This window comes from Micropterus dolomieu, linkage group LG12 (genome assembly GCF_021292245.1).
Source record: "Micropterus dolomieu isolate WLL.071019.BEF.003 ecotype Adirondacks linkage group LG12, ASM2129224v1, whole genome shotgun sequence".
Taxonomy (NCBI): Eukaryota; Metazoa; Chordata; class Actinopteri; order Centrarchiformes; family Centrarchidae; genus Micropterus; species Micropterus dolomieu.
Window position 1 is genome coordinate 15,954,420 of NC_060161.1, and position 22,974 is coordinate 15,977,393.

Below are 22,974 nucleotides of genomic sequence, written 5' to 3' on the forward strand. Positions count from 1 at the left end.
ACCACATCATGTGAAACACCTTAAGCACCTCGAATTACAGTTTGAGATTTGCAATCTGACGCCAAGAAGCTAAATACTTGCCTGTTGTGTTTCTAGTCTGATTCCAGAGCCAGTGCAGTCAGATCCTCTGGGTCTTGTGGAGCACCAGCAGCAGAAATGCACTGGGACATCACTGACACGCAGCAACAGTGTGGGTGGGCCTCTGCAGAGCTTGGACTACTCCCAGAGACCCGGACATGGCGTCTCCACCACCAGCCTGCCCTGCAGTCTGCAAGAGGTGTCGGTCAGTGCCCCTTACTGTCACAAACCAATCCCATTGTGCCTAAATATTGCAGAGCAGTGCAATGAAAATGATTGGTGTGTCTGTGTGTGTTTGGCAGGATGGCATGGGGACTAAACGGCCAAACCCCAAGCCTGTGTCCGTACCATACCTCAGCCCTTTGGTGCTGCGCAAGGAGCTGGAGACCCTGTTGGAGAATGAAGGAGATCAGGTAAAGTACTCACATACACGCATAATGTCGCTGTTTGCTTAACAGATGTCTGCCACACAGCTGTGAGACATGACACGAGATCCTGAGGTTTGCTGCTCATTGGCAACTCCAACTTCTCTACCCTGTCTGCCCAGGTGATCTACACCCACAAGTTCCTCAGCCAGCACCCCATCATCTTCTGGAACCTGGTGTGGTATTTCCGTCGTCTGGACCTGCCCACTCACCTACCTGGTCTGATCCTTACTTCTGAGCACTGCAACAACGGAGTACAGGTCAGTGACTTAATCCTCTATCATTGTTCTTTCAGTCTCTCGTGTTATGGCTGTCCTTCATCTTTCCCTATATGTCTTTGCAGCTGCCCCTGACGTCACTGTCCCAGGACACTAAGCAGGTATACGTCCAGCTCCTGTGGGACAACATCAACCTGCACCAGGAACACGGAGATCCCCTCTACCTGCTCTGGAGGTCCTTGTGTGAGTGCGCACGCACACACACACACACACACACACACACACACACACACACCAACCACCAGACCCAACGGTAGTGTCCACCTTTCTGATGGATTCATGTTTTGTAGAAACCACCTACAACTAAGGGGAGACAAAATACTTGCAGTTGCTTTGATTTGTATTATTCAAGGCCTTTAACTTGGTTGGCATTGTTTGAAAAGTCAGATTCATATAATAATTCATACATTTTATTGATCTATTGTTGAAACTGCGGCAAGAACATTGCATATTTTACCTCCTTGGATACAATGTCACTGTTGGCCAGAAGAGGTCAGACTTGAGGTTTCTTGCTAAAAAAATGATGTGGTGTTATCTTTAGTGGAGAAGAAAGGGACGTTGGCTCCGACAGACCACCAGGAGATCCGTAACCTCCTCAACACAATTGTTCGCAACATCCAAACCAACGACGTCTACGGGCCAATCAACCTGTTGATCCGAGAGATCAAACGGCGCCCAGAGGGTGTCAAACGGCAGAGGTCGGATGTAGCTCTTCTTGAAGCGCTTTTTACTTCTTTTAATTGGTTCAAGATTTTGCACGCAAAGCATTTGACAGTTTATATTCTTGTAATGTAAATGAAAACACCTCTGATGTCTCATTTCTGTGTCTTGTATTTCTCCCAGGAGTATCTATAGAGAAATATTGTTCCTCTCACTGGTGGCCTTGGGGAGGGAGAACATCGACGTAGGTGAGTGACTGTGCGAAAGGCAAAATCAACCCTTTACACACCATGACGTAGCTGTTTTACAGAATCTGAAGGTGGTGAAAAAGACTGAAAGGTTCCTAAATTGCATCATGTCATCTTGATTTATCTGCAGAGGCCTTCGACAGGGAGTACCGCCAGGCTTACGACGAACTGAGCACCGAGCAGCTCAAGTCTTTGCACCGCATGGATCGACCGCCAAGCGCCAGCGTCCAGTGGTGCCTTAAATGCTTTGGGGCCCCGTTCATCTGAGCACCAACACCTGTGTCAGCGATGAAAAATCTGACTGGCCAAGTGTGACGGCAGGATGGGAAGGATAGGCGGTGGGCCGGGGTGTGAGCGAAAGTTTTGGTTGTATTTAAACACCTCCAGTCGCCCAAACATGGTACTTCTTCTTTCCCTTGTCTTGGAATATGCCCACTGTCTGCTTTTTTACAACCTTATCATGTGTTTCCTCTGCTTTACGAGCAGCTACTTACAGGTGGGACTGTTTCTTTAAATTGCTTTGAAAGCTGCAATCTTTTGGGGACTAGTTGAGGTGCGATTCTTTACAGATGGTGTATAGAATGATTAATCACTGTACAGAATGTATCGACTGCCCCTATGGTGTGTGTGTGTGTGTGTGTGTGTGTGTGTGTGTGTGTGTGTGTGTGTTTGTTTGTTTGCGCAGCCGTGTTTTTCTTGCAGTCATTTCCCTGTCTCGTAGCCTTTTGCCCACTTTGCTTTAATCTGTCTTAATTATCCCCTGACTGTTCCTTTGTGCACTTTCTAAATCAAAAAACCGTAACTCAAGTCCACCTGTCTTTTTGTACATATTGTTTACTTGGGGGGCGGGGGGGCGGGGGGGTGAAACCAGGGGCCTATTATTTTTGGAGCCCTCGATGCTTCATCTGTTTTTGTGATCCAAGTCTTAATGAATGTTCCAGTTGTTGTACATGTACAGGTTCAGAGTGAGGCTCTCTGTCTGTGTAAATATGTTGGAAGCACAAACGTAAATGGGAGAGGACAATCACTAATTATCAATCACTAAAATTCATTTGACAACATTCCAGGTTCCCTGCAGTTAAAACAGGTCTTTAAAGAAGTATTATTGATCTCTGCAGCCAAGTGGAGGTTAAAAGACATACCACACAACTGATTCCCACACATTAAAACAAGACACACGTTCTCCTGCAGGGAAAGAAAGCGTGGTGACGAAACAGTTAGTCCAACTTGTGTTTTTAATATCTGTATTTTTTTAACAGTAACATACTGTACTTGTTCTGCTAATATGTCTTATTGTAACTTAGAGCTGTAACTTAAATGTACTAGGACTATTGCTCACTCTAGCGTAGAATGAACCAGAAAGGATTTTTTTTTTTTTTAATTGGATATATTATTTACGACAAGATTGCTTTTATGGTTTACAAAGTAGCTTTGGATGATATTAGCAATTAGAGCTTTATACTGCAATGGGCTTATTCAATACTGCTGACGCTGTGTTAAGAAAGAGCGAATTTTACAACATGACATTCCACTACATGTTGAAACAGACAGGAAAAAAAGCTAAGTGATGTGAGACATTTGGGAAATGGGTGTAGTTTGTCCTGTTGTAGACTTGGGAGTGTGATTTGTACAGTTATTGTGAAATATTCGATTTGCACTGCTTAGATTAAAACCGGACCTTCACCCAGGATGAGGATGAGATGAGACGACCTCAGTATATTAACAAAATACAGTAGTTTTTCCTCCAAAACAAAAAGAAATTCTCAATTATTTATTTTTGTATTTGCCATTTGGATTGCAGACAGTGTAGTAACTTAGCATTTTTATGACTAACAATCCCCCTTTTCCCTTTTAGTCCTGTACTGAATTTGTAAATTTGACCTTCTTATGGCAGAGGATGTACAGAAGAGAGACTGTTCTTTAACAATAGATTAAGTGATCTCTTTACCGTCCTGTGGAAAGGAACTGAATGTCTACACTTAAGTGTGTTGAAATAAATGAGTTTGTGAACTGATTGGAAACCAAATGTGTATATTTTTTGTCTCTGTGTTGAGTAGAATTTGTACAGTTTACATGAGAGGTTACAGTGATTCATGTTATTTAGAGTATATTTTCAGGCGGCAGATAGTTTGAGCCTTTGACATCTTCCTTCATTCTTTTTGATTCTCTGGCCAGCATCAAATTCCCTCACAGGTACATTCTCATATTCTCATTATGTCCTCCCAAATCTTCCTCCATCACTGGTCTCAGTTGTCATACCTGTTCCTCACCAAAGATGTCTTTTAAAGTCACTGTGGGTCTGACAGACAAGGGTCATCAGCTAGAACTTCAACTCTGATATTTTCCAGAATTTCCTGCACATTATAGTAGATGGCTTCAGAAATGCATGGCTCCTTTAATTTCCCTTTTAAATCCTCTGGGGTCAATTTTGTCTCTTAACCTAGAGAAAGGCATTTAAGAGTGCATGTAGGACTACAATGGAAGCTATATCACAAAAACACAACAGGGTCTTCACTTTGCACTTCTCTGCGATGGCTGCAGTGATACAGGGGTGGCCACTTTTGCCTGTCTTTTTTTTGTTCATCTGGGAGGCTGCATTATCCAAGCTACACTATCCTGAATGGCTGAGAAAATCCAAGACACATGTAGTAGTGTTAAAAAGGTTATCTCACATTTGTACACATTACTTATGTTGTAAGATCCGGCAAGAACCCCTCCCCCACTATAATCTTGGATTTAACTGTAACTTAGACTTAGATGAATTATGGTTGTAAATTATATTCTTTTCAATGACACACAGATTCAAATTAAGTCAAGTTTAGTGATAATTTCAAGCAAATACAACAAATGCATGTATCTGAGCTGGTCCCCGTAAATAGTGTATTCTACCCTATATAACACTTTCTAAATAATTAAGACTAAAATGTGACACCAGAAATGACATCATCTTGATATAAGCAAAAAGTGCATGTGCATAAGACAAGAAAGAGTTAATATCAACACAAGCGCAGGTTTGTGTTGTATCACATGATGCCCTTCAGAGCCTTCGGAGTTGCAGTCAACTTGCAAAGGCCCATTGTATTCATGTGTCTAGTGTTGTATTCTATCAGGCCTGAGTGCATGTGCTAGCAACAATTTGTTAAAATCCATAAAGGCCCCATTGTTCTGCGGTCGGATATGCACTTAATTCTAAATTATGGCCTTCGACTAAGCCCCCGATACGGCCTGCTAGCACCACTGTTGCTAAATGTGAAGTGTGAAGTCTGTCTTCCTACAAAGCTGTGAAGGCCCGCAGCCTGAGAATAAGGCTGAGTTTATTCTTATAAACATGGTTAACATTATCCTAATCAAGCTTAACATCATAGCTAAATAAATAGGCCTATCTTAGAGACTTACAGTTGTATGTATTTTAGCCTGGTAACATACCACTTGAGAAAAATAGGATGTTAATGGCCACAACGAAAGTAACTTAAGTGTGTGTGGAACATAATTTTTATTGCTTAGAATTAAGTTGTTTTTAATGGGAAATAACGTATTTTTTGTGTATTTAAAAGTTAACTTGCACCTAAAAACTAAGTATGGATGTCTGGAACAGGACCCAATTTTTGGGCTTCTGTCCGGAGCAAATAGCATTTTTCTGAATTATTTTCCTTAAATAATGGAAACATAGGCTATGATATATAAATTACAGTCCACCTGCAAGCACACCTTGTAGCATGCCCTTTCAGATATGACACAGGCCCGCGTTAAATTCGTGCTAGATTATTTTAATTAACAAGCTAATCGTATCCTTCCGCCAAGCATAGCTCTTGTGCATGGGGTTTGTGGCGCATGAATATCTTGATTAAATGTGCGGTCGCAGGTGCGTGTTGAGCTAGACTTGTTTCCCGCAGAGCCCGAGAGGACAGGACAGCAAGATGCCGTTGAGGCGGACCAGAAACGCTGGAAATGTCCAGATGAAAGAACAGCAGGGCCGGGACATGCGACAGAGCAGGCTGACGCTCTTCATTCAGCAGTTTGAGAAAGAAGGTTTGGTGGTGACAAAAGTCAAAATGTCAGGTGTCACATTCTCTAGTCCCCACGTTTGTCCTAAAAATGGCGAACTTATCTCCTTGCAGCACAAGACCGTATGAACGATTTAGACGCCAAAACGGAGAACATGTTGACAACAGTGGATAAAGTATTCAAAGTGGAACAGATGAAGATGCCGCCCTCGCTTCAAAACACGCTCATGGGGGATTTAATAAGCGGTGAGCCGTCCTCATTCACAAATTAAAATGTCTGAGCTTCAAACTTGTTTATTTTTCTCGGTTTCACTCACCCGATCCCCTGTCTTCTGTGTTTAGAGGAGGAAATCTCAGCAAGTGACGTGTCAATTGCCATGAAGGTGAGTTGAATCAACTGTGTAAGTCGCTGCCTTCATTGATTTTGTTTTATTTATTACAAAAGATATAATTATCACCTTTTTCAGATAGAGTCCTTGGAGATGCACCAGCCCCTCAAGAGGGTACCCAGTAAAAGAGGTAAATGATTATTTTTTATTTAACTGTTTCAAATCCTGCATCAAACATCATTGTTGAATTATTTTTGTTTTAACAGAACCGCTTTTATTATGTCTTTTCAAAAAGTAAAATCAACTGATTCTACCCCGGGACGGTCTACCCCACCCCAGAGGTCCTCATCAAGGACCTCTAAGGTAAGCAATGTAGCAGCTAATGTTTTCACACACCAGGGGGGATAACTGCTCTAATAGCTCAGACAATTATATCAAGTTCTGGTCTGCTTTGCTGACCTAATAATATCAAGTTTTAGAATCCACACAAAGTCACATTCAACTTCTTCTGTTTTTGAAGGGAGGGAAGGGGACAAGTAGGACCAGAACATTAGTTGGCAGTAACAGCACTGGAAATATCAGGTAACACTGGGCATGATGGTGTTGTAGTATCTTACGTGGGCGCATGGAGACCTTAACATAGCACTTGTTTTCTCCAGGGGCTCCTCGGCCGCTGCCAAAAGAACTCAAAGCCGTGTGACAAAGACCAACGAACAGACCCTACCAACCAAACGTAGACTCAGGTCTGCCTTCAGTGGAGCAACACCTGTTGTAGTATTCTTATTTTTTTGAGAATTGCACAAATGTGTTTTTACCAGCTATAAAAAAATGAAATAAGTTGACTTGTGAAATTTGCACTGTCACAGGTCTGTCGTCTCTACTGGTGATCTGCACTGTTCAGTGGCAGGCTCTGCTGCACACATCACTGTAACCACAGCACAGGGACAGGTACTTATGTTTGTTTTAATCCGTCTTACTTGGTAACAGCAGTTAGATTATTTAATTTAATGCAAAAAGGGGCGCTCTTCAAAAGCATTTGAATAAAGCACTGAAACCCTTCCAGACCCAATGAGTTTCCCCACCGCCTAGATTCAAGTTTTGTAGAATAGACATGTCTTCCACCTTCTGGTAAAATTTAGGTGTTTAAAATGGACGTGGATTATTATCAGATGCCACCATCTTGCCTGTATGTGTTCTACATGTGGTTCTCTTCCTTCATAGACTGTCTGCTTTTCTGAAGAGACAAAGGATAAAATTAACTTGGACTTGCTGGATGACGTGGCATGGTGTCAGATTCAGAAGCTCACGGTAATGGGGGGGGTGTGTGTGTGTGTGTGGTGGTGTGTGTGGAGAGAGAGAGAGATATAAAAATTAGTGTCTGAGTCGTTTTCAGAACAAGGGTCCTGACAAAAGCCTTTTGAAATGTATTCTCAAACATTTGAAGAAACATGCCATTACACCAACCGTTAACCTCTTTCTGCAAATTTGATTTTGGATTTTCAGAGTCTGATGGATTATCTGTCGAGGCGAAGTCAATCCCAGCGATGAGTCGAAGATGCTTGAACATCCACGGTGACCAGGGTGTTTCTCCACTTTGATATGACACTGGAAACTTTTTTTATGTTGTGGAATTAATTTATAGGATTGGGTTTAGTTCTTATCAAATGTGCTAATAAGAGTAACAGTTGTGCTTTGGTTCTGAAAGTTTTAAAAATATAATAAAGCTTATTTATATAAACCTACACGATTGTCAAGATATTTCAGTCTTATGACTGCATTACTGATGTGTAAATGAGTCCTATGTGAGGAACACAATTATCCTACTTTAAATGGAATTCAGCACAAGAAATCAATTTACGGTGGCACAGCACAGAGGTGTAAAAGTTGATTCTATGATTTTATTGATAAAGTGTAACACAAACTAAGAGTTGCAACCTTTGCCACATTTTTTTTTTTTTCTGTAAAACAAGCAATTTCCTTGTAAATATTACTTTGTAAGAACTAGAAAAATGAAAGCAAGTTCAGATTTTAATGTGGAAGAGAAAAGACCTAGTGAATGCAAGTATCTGATTCCAGTACAGTTCATGTGGAAATAAGCAATGGATTGAGTTTTACCAGTAAATGTCTAGATTATAAAATTCTCCACAGGATTAACCAACCTCACATTTTATGTGATGTGATTACAGCAAGAATTAAAAAAATAATCTAAAAAGTAAATTTGCGTTTGACATGGAATTAGATCAACCTATAAAGCAGAGTATGTTAAAACTCAAAACAGAAAGTTGTAATGGATCACTGGTGCTGCTGGGAACGTAGTGACTCCATCTCGACTTCCATGGACTCCTCTCGATGTTCACAGGTGGAGGGAGAGCAGGAGGACGTAGCTTGTGTGCTGCTGGCTACAGAAGCCGGAGCGTGGGTCGATTCTAGGGCCATCCGAGGGTAGAAAGGACCAACCAGCCAGTTGAGCGGCGTGTTGTTGACCAGATAATCCATGACGTTGTCGAGGGAGTCTTTCATTTTGCGCAGCTGGACTTTGCTGCTGCTCAGCACACTGTGTGGCAGGTCTCCCAGCCCGTTAGCCTTGCTGAAGCTGGTGTAGATGTGTGTGGCAGAGCGGCTGAGGGAGAGTGCCTCCTGCTGGATGTGGTTGGGGAGGCCCTGCAGGCTAGAGACTAGGACCAGACAGGTGGTCTGGAGCTGCTGGGAGAGGGAACGTGCCAGGGCCAAGGTGCGAGACTCAATTACCTGAGTGGAAGGGAAAAGACAGATATAACTAACCTGTGATAACTTCTCACACACACAAAGAAATGTGTGTGGTGTTAACCACATTATGTTATTTCATTGCATGTTTGTGTTGTCCTTACCTCTGCCTCGTGATCATCCTCCTGGTTTGGGCCATTGGACTTCCTGGCCACCAGGGACCTCAGCTTGTCATTTACCATCTGGTTAGCCCCGTCAATGTTCTTTTTGCCATATTCAATCTAGAAAAAGAAACACTTGAAATGTTTATAAGACACTTCAGCTAGTTTATGTTACTGTTCAGCAGTTGTTGGAAGTTCATCTCGAGTTCATGTTAAGGAAAAGCCCATATGGAGTTATGTTAAGTGCTGCTAATAATGAATAAGAGGCCCACCAGGTCAACAGTGGAGTTCAGCTCAGAAATGAATTTCCTGCTTTGCTGCTTGCCATCTTGGATTCTGGCCAAGGCCCTGGTGTACGCCCGCTTTCGGAGTTTGGTGGAGAGGGAACCCAGGCGGACATAGTAGCTCGGCTCCTTCTTGTCAAAGCCGCTCACAGTTTTTGCCTCCAGCTCTGTCACAAGTGAGGGAAACATGAAATGTACCGTTTAACATGAGGACATGCCACACTGGTATGTCAAGTTTTATCAGAAAAAACAGATAAAAGTCAAACCCAGAGACAATCACAGCATACACTTTGTTTGAATTCATGAGCATGTAAACAGGTTATACTAAACATTTCTGGTTTTGCACCACAGGCAGGTAACGTCACAACCTACATCTGTGCTAACAACTGCGGTGTTGTTAAGTTCTTGAGCACTTTCCTCAACAACAACAAGCTGATTCCGACAACGGTGAGTTCTACTTGACTCAGCTAGTGGTGGGAGTAGAGCTGGGTGAGGACTATTTATTGGTCTGTTGGAGACCACTTTCCCTACAGATGTTCATGCTCTTTATCTTTTGTTGCATATATGTAACCCCCCCAAAAAATATTGTAATAAATTAGATTCATGGCAGCTGCATAGCACACATGGATGGCCTGTCATATAACTTTGAACTATAAACCACATATTGTGAGAAAAAAAGTATGTGAACAACAATTTTGTTCACTATGAGCTCCATTTATGATTCTGCCAGTGATGCTTTCACATGACGTGCTACAAATTGCAGTAGTGTTTTGCACGTTAGAACAGCTGTAGCCTTTAAAGCTGTGAAGAATGTAATTATTCACTATTCACTCCCTTTAAACAGATAAATTTAAACTAGCATAGTCTACAGGATTGTACATTTCTGCAAGCCACAATTCTCTCTAAACGACTCCTTTAATGATGGGAGAAAAACTGTTTAGATTCTCAGAAGAGCATAATCCGATAAGTCCTGTTTTTCTGGAAACTCCATCGTTAACGACATATTCCAGCTGCTTGTTAATAACTGACCCTTGATAACAGCCTGCTGGAGAAAAACAAGTTTAGTCTCTCCAGCCTTATTCGTTTTATTTACTTCAGCGTTATCTGAGGCCAAAACAGCAAGCAACAATAAACATTCACAAAGCTGATTTCTGTGTGAGGTAGTTTGTAGGTGGTCTAACTGGTGGTTTGTTGCTCCGCTTACCCAGCTCATCCTCTGTCAGAGGCAGGTACTGCTCCACCAGCCTCTCCGAGGTGCTTAGGGCCGTGTCCACTCCGGTGCTGACCAGCCGGGCCACTCTGCTTTCCAGCACTGTGCTGACACTCCCGCTGACAACAGCCCTGGTCTTGTCCACCCTGTCCTGCACCGCACCCCGAGTCTTCTCCACAGCGCTGGTCAGAGTGTCTGAGACTGTTTCCTTGGCACCGGACACTGTGCCTGTCACAACATCTTTAGCGTTGGTTACCACATCCTTGGCACTGGAAACAATCTGGCCGGGGACACAATCATGAACACATAAATTTTCAAATGATTACGGCCACGTTTCAAGTAGGTGAGGAAACGCCAATTGAGAAAGACAGGACATAGGTCATGACTGAGCCCTCAGAAGATTAACCGCTGTCAGCTACGACATTGCGCAACTGAAGCTATTGGTCACTAACCCAGCACATACCTGCTCAGATGGCTGGTGAAGAATTGGCAAGGATTTCTCAATCTTGTCCAAACCTTTACAGGCCAGGTCATTGGCAATGGCAACTGTAGGAAACAAAACAAATGTAAGCAAATTAGGAGTAGCGAGGTGAAACAAAGATGTCAATAAACATGTGTAGGGTGAAACTTTATTAGGGAGAAAGTGGATAAATGTTCCTTTAAGTGAGAAAATTGTGCATCAGGTTTATTGTGGCTTTAATCTTGGTGATAATGAGTCAACAGAAAAATTGGGTGAAAGATCAAGATGAGTAAGAGCCATCAGCTTGACCCGAACTTCCTGTTTCAAACTATGTGTGACTCAGCTGGTAAGCACATAATCATCCTCAACTTCAATTCATTGGATTTTGTTTTCAATTTCAGATAGTGCCAATTCATAACACTATTCATGTAAAGCAGGTCTAGACCGTGTCCTTTGTAATATTGTTTACAGAGACCCAACAATTCCCACCATGAGCAAGCGCTTGGCAACAGTGGCAAGGAAAAACTGCCTATTAAACAGGTTTTGACATCCTATAAACTTTGAAGCCACATCTACAGTTTGATTTTTATCAGGTCATCTAAAATCCAGATTAAAGGGGTTCCTACTTTGAGGCTCCAGCTTGTCAATGATGGGTGAAGCGGTGGTGAGGGCCACCGAGGTGATGGTCCGGACTCCTTGCTCAGCAGCCTCACACACGGTCCTGATGTAAGGGTGGGTGCCCTTGGTGTTGGAGTACACGCTGAACACTAAGCCATAGGTGGAGCTCACCAGAGGAAGGCTGGTCACCCTCTCCACCACATTCTGTATGGAAATACAAACACAATAGTAGGCATGCCATACTCAAATCCACAATTTAACTGTGTTGTTCCTAGAATACGTGTGCCATCAAGGAGTACAGGCTTGGAAAATGGGCTACTTAAACAATGACTTACTTTTATATTCCAATGAGTTTTAAAATAACAATTGAGTAATGATATAGACAACTGGACGGGTAAAACATGTTATCTTATTCGTGAATGTGGAAAGTTTCTAGCGTCCTATCTTGGATTTTAATAGGTCAAACGCAGCCTTTCCTCCAACACCACTGCCTGTTTCACATTCGTTATGGCTGCGTTGTCAACAAATATTAACAAAGAAGGCACACTCACCTGATTTGCGATAACTGCAGCTGCTGCCATGTCTGCTTTAACAAAACCTGTAGAGATAAGACACAACGTATAACGTCTCTATTCAGAAGAACAAAATAAACATGGACATTTTCTAAATAAACCAACACGAGGACTTAAAAAGTAGAGGTCTATTGTCAATGCTTCGGTATGATAGCATCCAGTCCTTAGTTACATAATAATAAAAGCTCAGCTCAGCTCCAGGAAATGTGTTACAGTAAAAAAGTTTCTTTAAAGAGAGACAAGTCAAGACTCACCGATAGCTCCGAGTGTATCCTAACTGTAAATGAGTTGTCTGATACTACGTGTGAGGCGACCGCAGCTGTATTTATATTCTATAATTATCGCGAGATGTAGCGCTGCGCCTTGACGTAACGTTTCTGGGGCAAAGGTAAAAGACCTAAAAGTTGGGTCGGGGAATTTTTATGAAATCAGCCATCACGTGGACAAGCTATGACACATAACGGCAATCTGATTTCTTAACATTTCATAAGCCACTAACAGTTTTTGGTCAAAAGAGTATTTTGCTTTCAGGGCGTCTCGTCAAGTAAGCAACAGTCCTAGATTATCTACAACTCGCAAATATAAAAACTTATAACGTCCTCACTACTACAAGTGGATCTTAGGTCAAAATGATCAGAGGGCTCCTTCCTCTTTCCACCCTTCCTAGTACACAGAAATATAATGGACTCCAGAATAGGCCTACACATGACAGATATTCGTTGCAACATTTAAATACTATGAATTGAGATATTACAGGTCTTAAAACTATAACTATAACTTAAAAATTTTAATTCAACTGTAGTTTGGCCCCTCTACAAAAAGGGACCCTAGATAATGCAGGACCTGCCTGAAGGTTATTTCAGATGCTGTTAGTGGCTCATGTTCCCGAACAAATCTGCAATGAATTATATTATCACAGACAGATATTAACACACAGGGAAGCTGAGGCTTTTAGGGATCCCTTGGGCTTTGGAGCCCCCTGGAGACAGTTGGCTGCTTTGTCAGATTAAGTTCAGTTTCACAGCATACAGGACTTTGTGTGGCACAGGCTCAGACAGGGCTCATTATTTGGGACCCATGTGGACTAATTATCATTTTCATTTCTATGGCTCAAAACCAAATGATTTACATAGTAACTTGATCATGACCTCATCTCGGTTTAAAGTCCACTGGATGATATATAATAATAATAGATGGATAATCACAGTTTAGCTATTCATTTTTATTGGCCATCTGCCTTTGAGTATCTTATCAGTGTTTTGCTGTGAGGAAATAAAGGCCTCAAAATGAGTTTATACATAAGGTAGCTAGGTACATTTATTTGTCACAATATAACAAGTTGTGTAGTGAAATAAGTGTTTTGTAACTCCCTTCTGCTACATAGCAGACAATATGTACATCAATACAGAAGCAATTCTAAAAATCATAAACAGAAATAAACTATATTCAATGGAGCTGTGCTGGGGATGAATTACAGTTTAAGACTCTGATAGCTTGGGGGGGCTGCTCTGCTGTGTGGTGGTGTGGCAGCTGAAACTTCTCTCTTACCAGAAGGCAGCAGGGTGAACAGGCTGTGGCTGGGTGGGTACCGCTCTTTAGTATCTCTGGGCTCTGCGTAGGCGCCTCATCTCACCGATATCACTGATGCCAATGATCGTCTGAGCAGTTTAAATCACCCTCTGCAGAGCACTCCGGTTGGAATTGAATCATGTGTTTTCAAAGTAAATAAACTTGAATCATATTTTTATGCAGGAGACAAATATTGTGTAATGATATTAATCTTTGGGGCTTTCACTGGAAAAATAAGACAGCCTGTAGAAGTCTTAGGGCACATAGATCACTGTAAACCCAAATAAGTTCAGAATACTCAAATATTTGTGGAAACTGATTACCTCAAAATTTTATAGTAGTGGTAATATTTGAGTAAATCTTAACTTATAATACATTTTTAAAAAAACATTTAATTTCTGCATACTAAATTACATTGATTCACTGATGCTTATTAAAAATAAATTCCACTTATTCTTTACTCAATAAATGTAATTGTGCACAACTTATACTCTGAGGAAAATCTACTAAAAAACAAAGAAAAAAACCCACACTAATGGAAACCCACTCAACAAAATTACTACTAGTAAACATTTTCAGATACTAGTCCTGAAAAATAAAATAATAATACAATAATTCAATTTGCCTTTATTAGTATCAAAACCTTAAACATCTTCTGTCATTTCTACATTTAACAGACACAAATTAAGGCACATCTTGCATAAAGTTGAATAGACAAAGTAAGTGACTGCTTCATCAGATAATTAACCAGTAACAATTTTGATAATCAGTTTGTTTTCATTCTTTGTAAATCAATGTATTCAAATTAGGGTTGAGTGGATGAACGATGATATTGACAAGCTACGTAATTAAAGAGTTCTTTAGTTCTTTGTCTTTTTGGCAACTTTATAAAACTTAACCTACTGCTGATGGATAAACTCAGGGGAGCAGACAGGGAGACCTTAAATTTGATTGAAATTTTAGACTTTTTAAGACCCCCGAAACCCTGCAGGACGTCTACCTGACAGGTGCCGTTATCAGAACAGCTCCTTTAATCTGGAGGTCTCAGAGTGTTTGATTGTCCGAGTGACAGAAAGTGACTGAATCTCAGGAAAATATTCTGGTGCTATCCTTATTGTTGTTGGGCCGAGCCGCTCCTTTCTGGGAGTGAGGCTAGGAGGTCGGAGCCTTATGGCAGGACTTGGGAGGCTTGGTCTGGGAGTCTTTGTACTCCTGCAGGAAGAGGAAGTGATATCAGCCGCTGCAGTGATGTCACCTGTCAGTGTGTGAGAGTGCGTGCGTACCTCATCTTGTGGACCTCGTCACAGCTGAGCCTGAAGGATCGGGGTGTGAGTGAAGACTGGCAGAGACAGATACAATCAGCTATCAGTTAGCAATTAAGGGTGCTCTGATCGATCACCAATTGTAATTGGCCGATACTGGCTTTAACTAGTTTGATCGGTGGTTGCTAGAAAGGCTGACAAATTTTCAACGGCAGCTAAAATGTTTCACTACGCGGTCTGAGCAGTTTTCAAAGCTAGCACCAAAGTCCTTTTCAGACCGGAAGGGATTGATGCACCCAGTTAATCATTTACAATGACAGTTGAGCAGCAAATCAAACAGCGGAGCAACAAGCAGGAGCGAAACTGTTAAACTGTCGCGGCTGTGCTAATCTCACACACATGCCACCCGCAACCGGAGTTTAATTGTTTTGACACTCCGCATCAGGCTGAGATATCCTTCAGTGTGAGTTTCCTGATGCAAATTGAGGCGCCACTCAAACAGCTCTCTCTCCGTTACAAAACGGAGACCTTTTGATACGTTCCGCTTCCCGTCCAGATTAAAACGGTGAATCAGAAGATGTTTGTTTGAAAACGCTGCTGACCCGGTGGAAAAAACAGAGGACTTTATAAAACGAAGACATACACTCTTGTTAGTCGGTCTTATCAGTCATGCAAAGCAAAAAACACGATGCCACTGACAGAGTTTTAGTTTTGGTATTTTTTATTAAAATATATTGTAGCGTCCCTGAAATGAGAAGCTAGGAGAAGATAGCTGGTTTTGCTCGTTCTTTATTTCTGAACAAAATAAAGACTACTGTGGGCTGTAGCCAACGCCAAAAAAAACTCTGCCTGGAAACAACCATCCCTCTTAACTCTCTGCCAATCACAGGTACGAACACAGTTGATTGACAGGCATTACTCACAGGCAAAACACATTCACTGACATCCTGGAACATTGGAAAACACAGTGCTTACGGTAAACAGCCCTTTCTGCCATAGCTGACTAGAACAATCTTACTAGTGACATTCTGACTCCATAATAAACACCAACTAGTATCCAGTCCATTACAGTTGTACTGTGTAAATAACACTTGACAGTTTTAAACACTTTGCGACAACTCCAAGTCTGTTTTCTTCCGCTGTCTCTGTACTCCCGTGTTACATTCAGTAATAGTTCCACTTTGTTGTCGGTCAATGCAAAAAAAAAACAGGATCCCCAGGATCCTCCCGCATTTTTCCGTTCTCACCCAGTATCCTCCTGTTTAAAACCACCTCCTACCTGGCGCCTATTTCTAGGAAAAATGCCTAAAATCACATATCCAAAATAAATCAGTAATATCTCCTCAACCATTAGGCCTAGACGCATAATTCTGGTCTCCTTTGAAAGGTCAGAAGCTAAGGAATATAAATCCATTGTAGATTAACATATTTATTTTACCATTACAGACTACATGGATACGAAATACAGAAAAAATATAATATTTTCATCCTCGCCTGGTAAAAAAAGCTTTATTTTGATGCAATAAACCATCCTATGGTCCATCCTAAGACTATAATACACCTGAATATCTTCTAATACACCTAGAATACTACTGTAACTGTAAATTTGATGAAAAGAAACTGATATACAACAGTTATTACACAATCTTTCAAAAATATACCAGGCGAATGTCCATGTTTTGGCCATATTTACTGTTTATATGTTCACTTTTATTGGTAGTTATCTTCAAAACATTATTTCTCTCCATACAACCACGTTCCAAATAACATAAAGCTTCCAAAACATTGAAATATTTATAAAAACAGTCAATATAAATGACCAAAAGCACTCCCGTGCTTTACAAGCCCACAGCTTGAGAACAGAACATCCTACAGGGCTGTGGGTGGGCTCATTTTGTTCGTATCGACGAGACGATTTCAGGATGTGTATCTCCTACGGGTCGCTACCAGAGACCGATAAAGATCGCGTCCGCCAAATTACACTCTTCTTCGGCTCTCATACCTCGTGACGCAAACGAAACTTAAGACCGCAGCCGACCTCACCAAGATGGCGGCCCGCCAGACGATCTCTGTGGACACAAAGCGCCGCAGTTTTTGGACGGAAAACAGCTAGAACAGCGAAAATCGATTACGTACCGGGTCAGTCCGTTCCCATTGCGTTAAATGTTTCCCTGTAAATTTCACGTATTTTTAACCTCTATAAAATCAAATAAAAACCTGTTTGCTACTCTCTCCTCTGGTAAATATTTTGACTCCTCTGTAGCCCACTCTCCCTCTCTCTGCTCCTCTCTCCCCCAAAAGCCCACAGAACCTGCCTGAGCTTTCCAGAACAAAAAGCGGCTACTTCAGAGTTTATCATTCAGGATCAGGATGCCTGTGCTCCTTTATCTTGTAATTATTTTGGATTGTTGCAGTTTTTATAGTTGAAGTCAATTTATAAAGATGCTGTTTGTTCTGTTTTTGTAGTTTATTCCACAGTAAAGCTATAAGATGTTCACAGCAAAGGCTGCTATGATTTAAGTCTAAGCCTGTGTGTACTGACAGCTGTTCTTTGTGTTGCTCAGGCTCAGCCTCAGGTTGAGTAGTAATTACTAGTAACTAGTAATATATTACCGTTTTAGAAAAGTAATTAGTTTCACTACTTAATTGCTGGGAAAAGTAATATTACAGTAACGTATTACTGCCCAACACTGTTGACGACGGTCTGGAAGTGTTTCAGCCACTGGTGATACGTTACGCAAGCTAACTTGTCTGGTATTTTGTTACATGTGTTCTGTCTGTGTTGGTTATTTTGCCCCATGTCTGCCAGCGGAAGTGTTCCGTCTGTTCCCCCAGTTGTCACTCTGTCTACCTGCCTCTCTGTTTCCTCCAGTAATCTGCCTGCCATCCAGTCTCTCTGTTTTCCCCTTCTGTCTCTCTGCCTCGTTAACCCTGATCCCAGTCACCTGTGTTGCTCCCGCCCTGCTCATTAGTCCCTGTGTATAAATGTTTGGTGTTTCTGTCCATTCTCTGTCTGCTCATTGTAATGTGTAGTGTTCATATGCTGTCGTTTTTATGTGTGAAGTGTCCTGCCTGTTTTCTGCTATTTTGGATTTGGACTTTCCAGTCTACTACCTGTAAGCCTGACATTCTGCTTCTGTTGGATTAAATACCCTGAACTGCATCTGCTCTGCCTTGGTGTCTTGCATTTGGACGCTCACCTCCAAATCCTGACACTTGGGGCTCATTTAATACCCAGCCCTAAAAAAAAAACAACAGTTTATCAAGGCCACCACCTATAGCAATGTTTCTTTAACATTACTGAGACAAGACCGTCAATTTTACATTTACCTTATTTGGTAAACGCTTTTATCCAATGCAACTTACATTTCAGGAACATACAAGCATTAACAAAGCAAGATTGATTTAACTAGCTAACATGACTGCCAAATACTTTCGAAAGGGCTGTGAAAGTAAATCAGTAAAAGGTAAGACTACTTACTGCTAAATAGGCAGTTACTTATTCATGCAACACTAATTTGCTACATCCTTGTAGGAATGCCCGCGAATTGTTCGGCAGGAATGTGTACAGTACATCAAGCTACAGTTAGCTTGTTTAACGTTAGCCAACTCCTCACATTTTAACTGATATATGGAAGATCCCAAATATTACAACAAACTTACTCTTCCACGACGACAACGTTAATGTTACCTCTTGCCAACACAGTCTAGTTTGACATTAACTAGTAAGTTAACTTACATGGCTTCTCAATTTAACGGCACATTTAAGCTAACTTTATCCATCAACTCGGTCACAGTAGCCCTTCGGAGTTCTGTTTAAAGATAAAACCAACCCGCTGGAGTTTATGGTGAACATCAATATAAAGTTATTTTACAACACTGCTTCTGTTAAAATACAAAACAATGGTTTAATAAATAGGAGAGACTTAATGTTACCACAGTCCAAAGACGACTTGTTTGATACGTGACCTCGATGCTTGTTTTACTTTGACAAAACACATGTTGCCGCTTATATCTATATATGACATTCCACGTGACTGACGTCCGATCTTCGTACGTCTCGTAATTTCAGCAGGGGCTAGCTCAAATGATGCTGAAACATGAAGGGGGCGTGGCATGGTTAGGGTGCGACTAGAGGACCTTGACGTCACCATTGGATCAGCTGAATTTAGCAACAAAATGTAGCGAAACATATATTTTTGAACGGAAACGGTGGTGCCTTGAACAAACAGCTGTGTACGCTGATTTTTACTGCATTTTTAACCACAGCTGTGTTTACAAATGTGTTGCAGCTGATTGGGTAACACCTCTGACACGCCCACCAAACAGGGAATCCCGTTGCCCAACATTGCACAATGTTGATAGAAAAACTGTTAATTAATAACTAATTTACATAGTTTGAGAGCTTCCCAGCTTTCTTTGCAGCGCTGTGGAAGTGGGTTTATTTTATAACCGTACACTGGGATGACCGGAGACAGTATGTGGAGTCAGTTTGCCGCATTCCTGTTATGCTAACGTTAGCTAACTTTAGCAACCATTAGCTAACGTAACGTATCACAAGTGGCTGAAACCTTTCCAGACAGTCTTTTTTTATTACAAGAATTATATAGTTACAGTTCACGTTTTTATATAAGAATTTTATAAGAAAGCAACCTCTAAAGAACAGTTCTCTTTACGAGAGAAAAACAACCTAAGCAACAGCTTCTGCCTCTTAAAAGTGGATTTGGAACATTTTAAAGTAATTACAGAGTGCTTGTGTTATTCATAAATGACTGATTGGGTTAATATAAAGTATAATATGTATTTTTTTATATATATATATGTATATTATTATTAGTTATTATTAATACATAATAAAACCCTGAGAGAGGATGTAATTCAGCCCTCTGAATAGATATAGCGTTAGCCAACATAGGTATTAGAACAGTTACCTGAACAGATGTTCTTACCCCTTAAAACAGCCACAGAAAGATAGGGCACAGGTTCAGAGTTTACAACAACGTCCTAGTGTAGCTCATTAGGAACCCTCTTAAAGGATCTCCACATCCTCTATGAAGGCTCGGGTTCCTCTGAAAAAAGCTCGCTTTCCTTGTTTCCTCGCTTCTTCGATGCGGGGCCACAGCCTCTCTCGGGTCTTCTTGTCAGCCTGAGTGAGATCCTCGCCAAAGCGGAGCCTCTTCTCCCTCAGGAAAGTGTGTTTTCGTGCATTTTTCCAGGTGTCGTCCCTCACTGTGCGGAAGGCAAAGAGGATGATCACGGAGCGAGGATGCGTGTTGCCAGCGTCCCTCCTTCCAATTCGGTGTACGACATCAATGGCTTGATTCATATTTTGGTTAGGAGCAATCTGCTGACAAATGTCTATCACCTTTCTTTTTACATTTTCCTCCTTTTCCTCTGGTAGCCCATACAGCCTTAGAGACCATCTCCGCCTGTATCTTTCAGTCTCAGTGAGCCGAATTTCCATGAGTTTTATAGTTTTTTCATTACTGTTGCAGAGCTCAGATAACTTTTTGTTGTCATTTTTCAAAGCTTCGATTTCGGCGAAGGCAAAATTCATGGAGGTTTTCAGCTCTTCGATGCCTGACTTGTTGTCTCTTACCATCATTTCCAGGTTATCAGCTCTCTGGTTAACTGCAGCTAGAATGTTAGCCTGAAGATCCTCCAGGGACAAGTCGCTCTTTTCTTTCCTTTTTACTTTGAAGGCAGGGCTGGAAGAGGGGCTACCAACCGGTGTAGCAGCCTCCGAGTCCGTTGAAAAGTCGTCGTCCATTTTCCCGCCGTTGTTTTCTTTTTGGCTAGCAAGGTAGTTGTGGTCCGTTAGCTTCAGCACTAGAGCTCTGTCTTTGCGTTTCTGTTTCCTATTTTGCTTTTGTTCGGACATACTATGGCGAAAGAACGTTTCCGACAGCAATAATGTAGTTCCACCGTCGTTAACAGCAAAGTTGGGAGGACAGAAAACTGTTATTAAGCAAACTGCTCTGTGGATGCGACTGAGCGCTGCTCCGCCATCACCGGAAGTCCCGGGCTGCGTGACTTCCCTCAGCCCTTCTCCCTCTTTTTCGAGTGTTCTGACAGGGTGGACTGTGGGAGCCCCTCTTCCCGTGTGTGTGTGTGTGTGTGTGTGTGTGTGTATATGACAGCTGTGTGCGGACCTTTAACTGAGCCTTGTTGTGTGGTGTTTTATGTATGTGACTTGCTGTCTTTAGGTGGTGGTGCACACCTGTGGGTGGTGGTGTCGGGGCATCCTGGTGGCAGTTGTGCTTTTGTAACCGTTTGCTTTTATCCTTTTTAGCATCTCTGCAGCATTGGCCTTAACATCTTGTTGGTTTATTGTTTGAGCTTGTGTTAATAAAACTGCCCAAAACCTGATCTTTAAATCTTGATGTTTCATAAATCACCTTTCCAGTCAAAATGCATGTCTCTCTGGTAAAGAGATGCTCTGTATAAATAAATCCCATGGGTTGAAATGAGATTATATCATGGATCTGTTCCCAAGCTTGCTTATTTGTTTGTAGCGCTATGCTAACCTTTCTGCTAAGGAGGACAGTACTCCAAAAATGTTGAAGTAGCACAGAAATCATTTATTATATACATGACTAATCTGCCTGAGCTCCTTCTCCTCGTGTGCAATGACCGTCTTATGATGTGAAGACTGTTTGATCTGAACATTCGACATGGGCCTTTTAACTAAATCTCCATCTGTCCACTGCAGAGGCTCTGACCACAGCCTGGAGGAGGAACTAGTATAAATGACTATTGGTATAATATAACCACAACATTATAACAATATTCACAGTAGGTTTTAGTCTTCACTAACCCACTGTGCTTGTAAATCTTTTAAGGGCATATGTGAGTGAAAGAGTTGCACTGCAGAGCCCTGCTTCACTGTACTGTTGTACATAAAAGCCTGCTGTATATGACACGTGTATTAAAAGACACAAGACAGTGCCACAATTAGAAGGTGTGGTTACCATAAATCATGATGTAAATATCTGAAAGTGACAACAGGCCCTTTTGTGGTGCTGGAGGAAGGAGTGGTGTTCTGCTTTGTCCTGCCAGTCCAGCATTTATTTAAACAGAGAGTGACGGTAGGTGATGGGACCAGCCTTGATACTATCATCAGTCCTTAAACCTGCACAGACTCCCATCCTCCAGGTATTGGGGGGAAATCTGGGAAGTCCTGAGATGAGTACCAGGGAGAAAAACTAAATGACTCAACTTCACTTTTATTCTACTTTACACAAGTACAAACCGTACAGAGCACGGCCTTTCCCTGGTGGTTCATCAAACAGAATTAAAGCCAAAAAAGCATTAAAAGATCTGAAAGCCTGAGAGCTAGAGATCATTTTTGACTCTCATTAATGCTCACCAGGTTTCAAACATTAGTAGGCCTACATAACTTATGAGAACTACAGGCTGCATTAAAAATATTTAACTAACATAAGTATTTTACACTGGAGAAAAATGCATAGGAAAATAAAAAGGTTACAACTCCACAGATTTGTTTTGAAAGAGTTTTGTTTTGACACATAACAGTAGATGGTGGAAGCTGAGAGTTTTTAGCAGCTATAGCACCACAGAAAGAGAAGCTGGAAGGCAGGTGAAGTTCTGCACACCCTTCAAACTCAGTGATTAACTTCCTTTGGTAGCAGTGCCAGCTTTCTCTTTGATATAAACACAAGTCAAAAAGTCAAACCCTTATTGCCTGTTGGCGCCACAGAAGGGGGCAGAGTGACCTCTGCTGGTTGAGCTCCCACATAGAAAGAAGGCCTATACACTGACCTAAAGGATTATTAGGAACACCTGCTCAGTTTCTCATTAATGCAATTATCTAATCAACCAATCACATGACTGAATGTCAGAATGGAAAAGAAAGGAGATTTAAGCAATTTTGAGCGCGGCATGGTTGTTGGTGCCAGACGGGCCGGTAGTATTTCACAATCTGCTCAGTTACTGGGATTTTCACGCACAACCATTTCTAGGGTTTACAAAGAATGGTGTGAAAAGGGGAAAAACATCCAGTATGGGGCAGTCCTGTGGGCGAAAATGCCTTGTTGATGCTAGAGGTCAGATGAGAATGGGCCGACTGATTCAAGCTGATAGAAGAGCAACT

At 41.6% G+C, this 22,974-nt stretch overlaps 4 protein-coding genes across 6 annotated transcripts in view; 2 read left to right on the forward strand and 2 right to left on the reverse strand.

The window, feature by feature from the left end:
* Positions 1-3,703, forward strand: part of dennd4c (DENN/MADD domain containing 4C) — a 36,074-nt gene extending 32,371 nt beyond the window's left edge. For all 3 annotated transcript variants that reach the window (XM_046064221.1, XM_046064222.1, XM_046064223.1), the window contains 7 exons: positions 97-283; positions 381-491; positions 626-763; positions 847-964; positions 1,323-1,479; positions 1,625-1,689; positions 1,820-3,703. In XM_046064221.1, coding sequence (XP_045920177.1) covers positions 97-283; positions 381-491; positions 626-763; positions 847-964; positions 1,323-1,479; positions 1,625-1,689; positions 1,820-1,956 — 913 coding nt within the window. In that variant the 3' untranslated portion in view covers positions 1,957-3,703. The remainder of the gene's footprint in view (positions 1-96; positions 284-380; positions 492-625; positions 764-846; positions 965-1,322; positions 1,480-1,624; positions 1,690-1,819) is intronic.
* A 1,836-nt stretch (positions 3,704-5,539) lies between these two features.
* cdca9 (cell division cycle associated 9) lies at positions 5,540-7,764 on the forward strand. The gene is made up of 10 exons (XM_046065363.1): positions 5,540-5,718; positions 5,808-5,939; positions 6,036-6,076; positions 6,161-6,212; positions 6,318-6,385; positions 6,543-6,604; positions 6,682-6,765; positions 6,889-6,970; positions 7,244-7,330; positions 7,526-7,764. Exons 1-10 carry the CDS (start codon positions 5,607-5,609, stop codon positions 7,568-7,570), a joined length of 765 nt encoding a protein of 254 aa, XP_045921319.1. The 5' UTR covers positions 5,540-5,606; the 3' UTR covers positions 7,571-7,764.
* Positions 7,765-8,037: 273 nt separating this feature from the next.
* On the reverse strand, positions 8,038-12,379 carry plin2 (perilipin 2). Its single transcript, XM_046065362.1, has 8 exons — positions 12,285-12,379; positions 12,010-12,056; positions 11,467-11,662; positions 10,844-10,926; positions 10,375-10,660; positions 9,159-9,337; positions 8,890-9,006; positions 8,038-8,770 (listed from the first exon to the last, which is right to left on the reverse strand). The coding sequence occupies exons 2-8, from the start codon at positions 12,037-12,039 to the stop codon at positions 8,315-8,317; spliced, it is 1,347 nt and encodes a 448-aa protein (XP_045921318.1). The 5' UTR covers positions 12,040-12,056; positions 12,285-12,379; the 3' UTR covers positions 8,038-8,314.
* Positions 12,380-14,261: 1,882 nt separating this feature from the next.
* LOC123979754 lies at positions 14,262-20,817 on the reverse strand. Its single transcript, XM_046063777.1, has 3 exons — positions 19,811-20,817; positions 14,883-14,938; positions 14,262-14,811 (listed from the first exon to the last, which is right to left on the reverse strand). The coding sequence occupies exon 1, from the start codon at positions 20,740-20,742 to the stop codon at positions 19,891-19,893; it is 852 nt and encodes a 283-aa protein (XP_045919733.1). The 5' UTR covers positions 20,743-20,817; the 3' UTR covers positions 14,262-14,811; positions 14,883-14,938; positions 19,811-19,890.
* Between the last annotated feature and the right edge of the window lie 2,157 nt (positions 20,818-22,974).

Coding starts and splice junctions, on each gene's coding strand:
- cdca9 (XM_046065363.1), top strand. CDS start 5,607: ATGCCGTTGAGGCGGACCAGAAACGCTGGAAATGTCCAGATGAAAGAA. Junction 5,719..5,807: donor TCAGCAGTTTGAGAAAGAAG/GTTTGGTGGTGA, acceptor ATCTCCTTGCAG/CACAAGACCGTATGAACGAT. Junction 6,605..6,681: donor AACAGCACTGGAAATATCAG/GTAACACTGGGC, acceptor TGTTTTCTCCAG/GGGCTCCTCGGCCGCTGCCA.
- LOC123979754 (XM_046063777.1), bottom strand. CDS start 20,742: ATGTCCGAACAAAAGCAAAATAGGAAACAGAAACGCAAAGACAGAGCT.
- plin2 (XM_046065362.1), bottom strand. CDS start 12,039: ATGGCAGCAGCTGCAGTTATCGCAAATCAG. Junction 10,927..11,466: donor TGACAAGCTGGAGCCTCAAA/GTAGGAACCCCT, acceptor TGTTTCCTACAG/TTGCCATTGCCAATGACCTG. Junction 9,338..10,374: donor TCTGACAGAGGATGAGCTGG/GTAAGCGGAGCA, acceptor CACTTGTGACAG/AGCTGGAGGCAAAAACTGTG.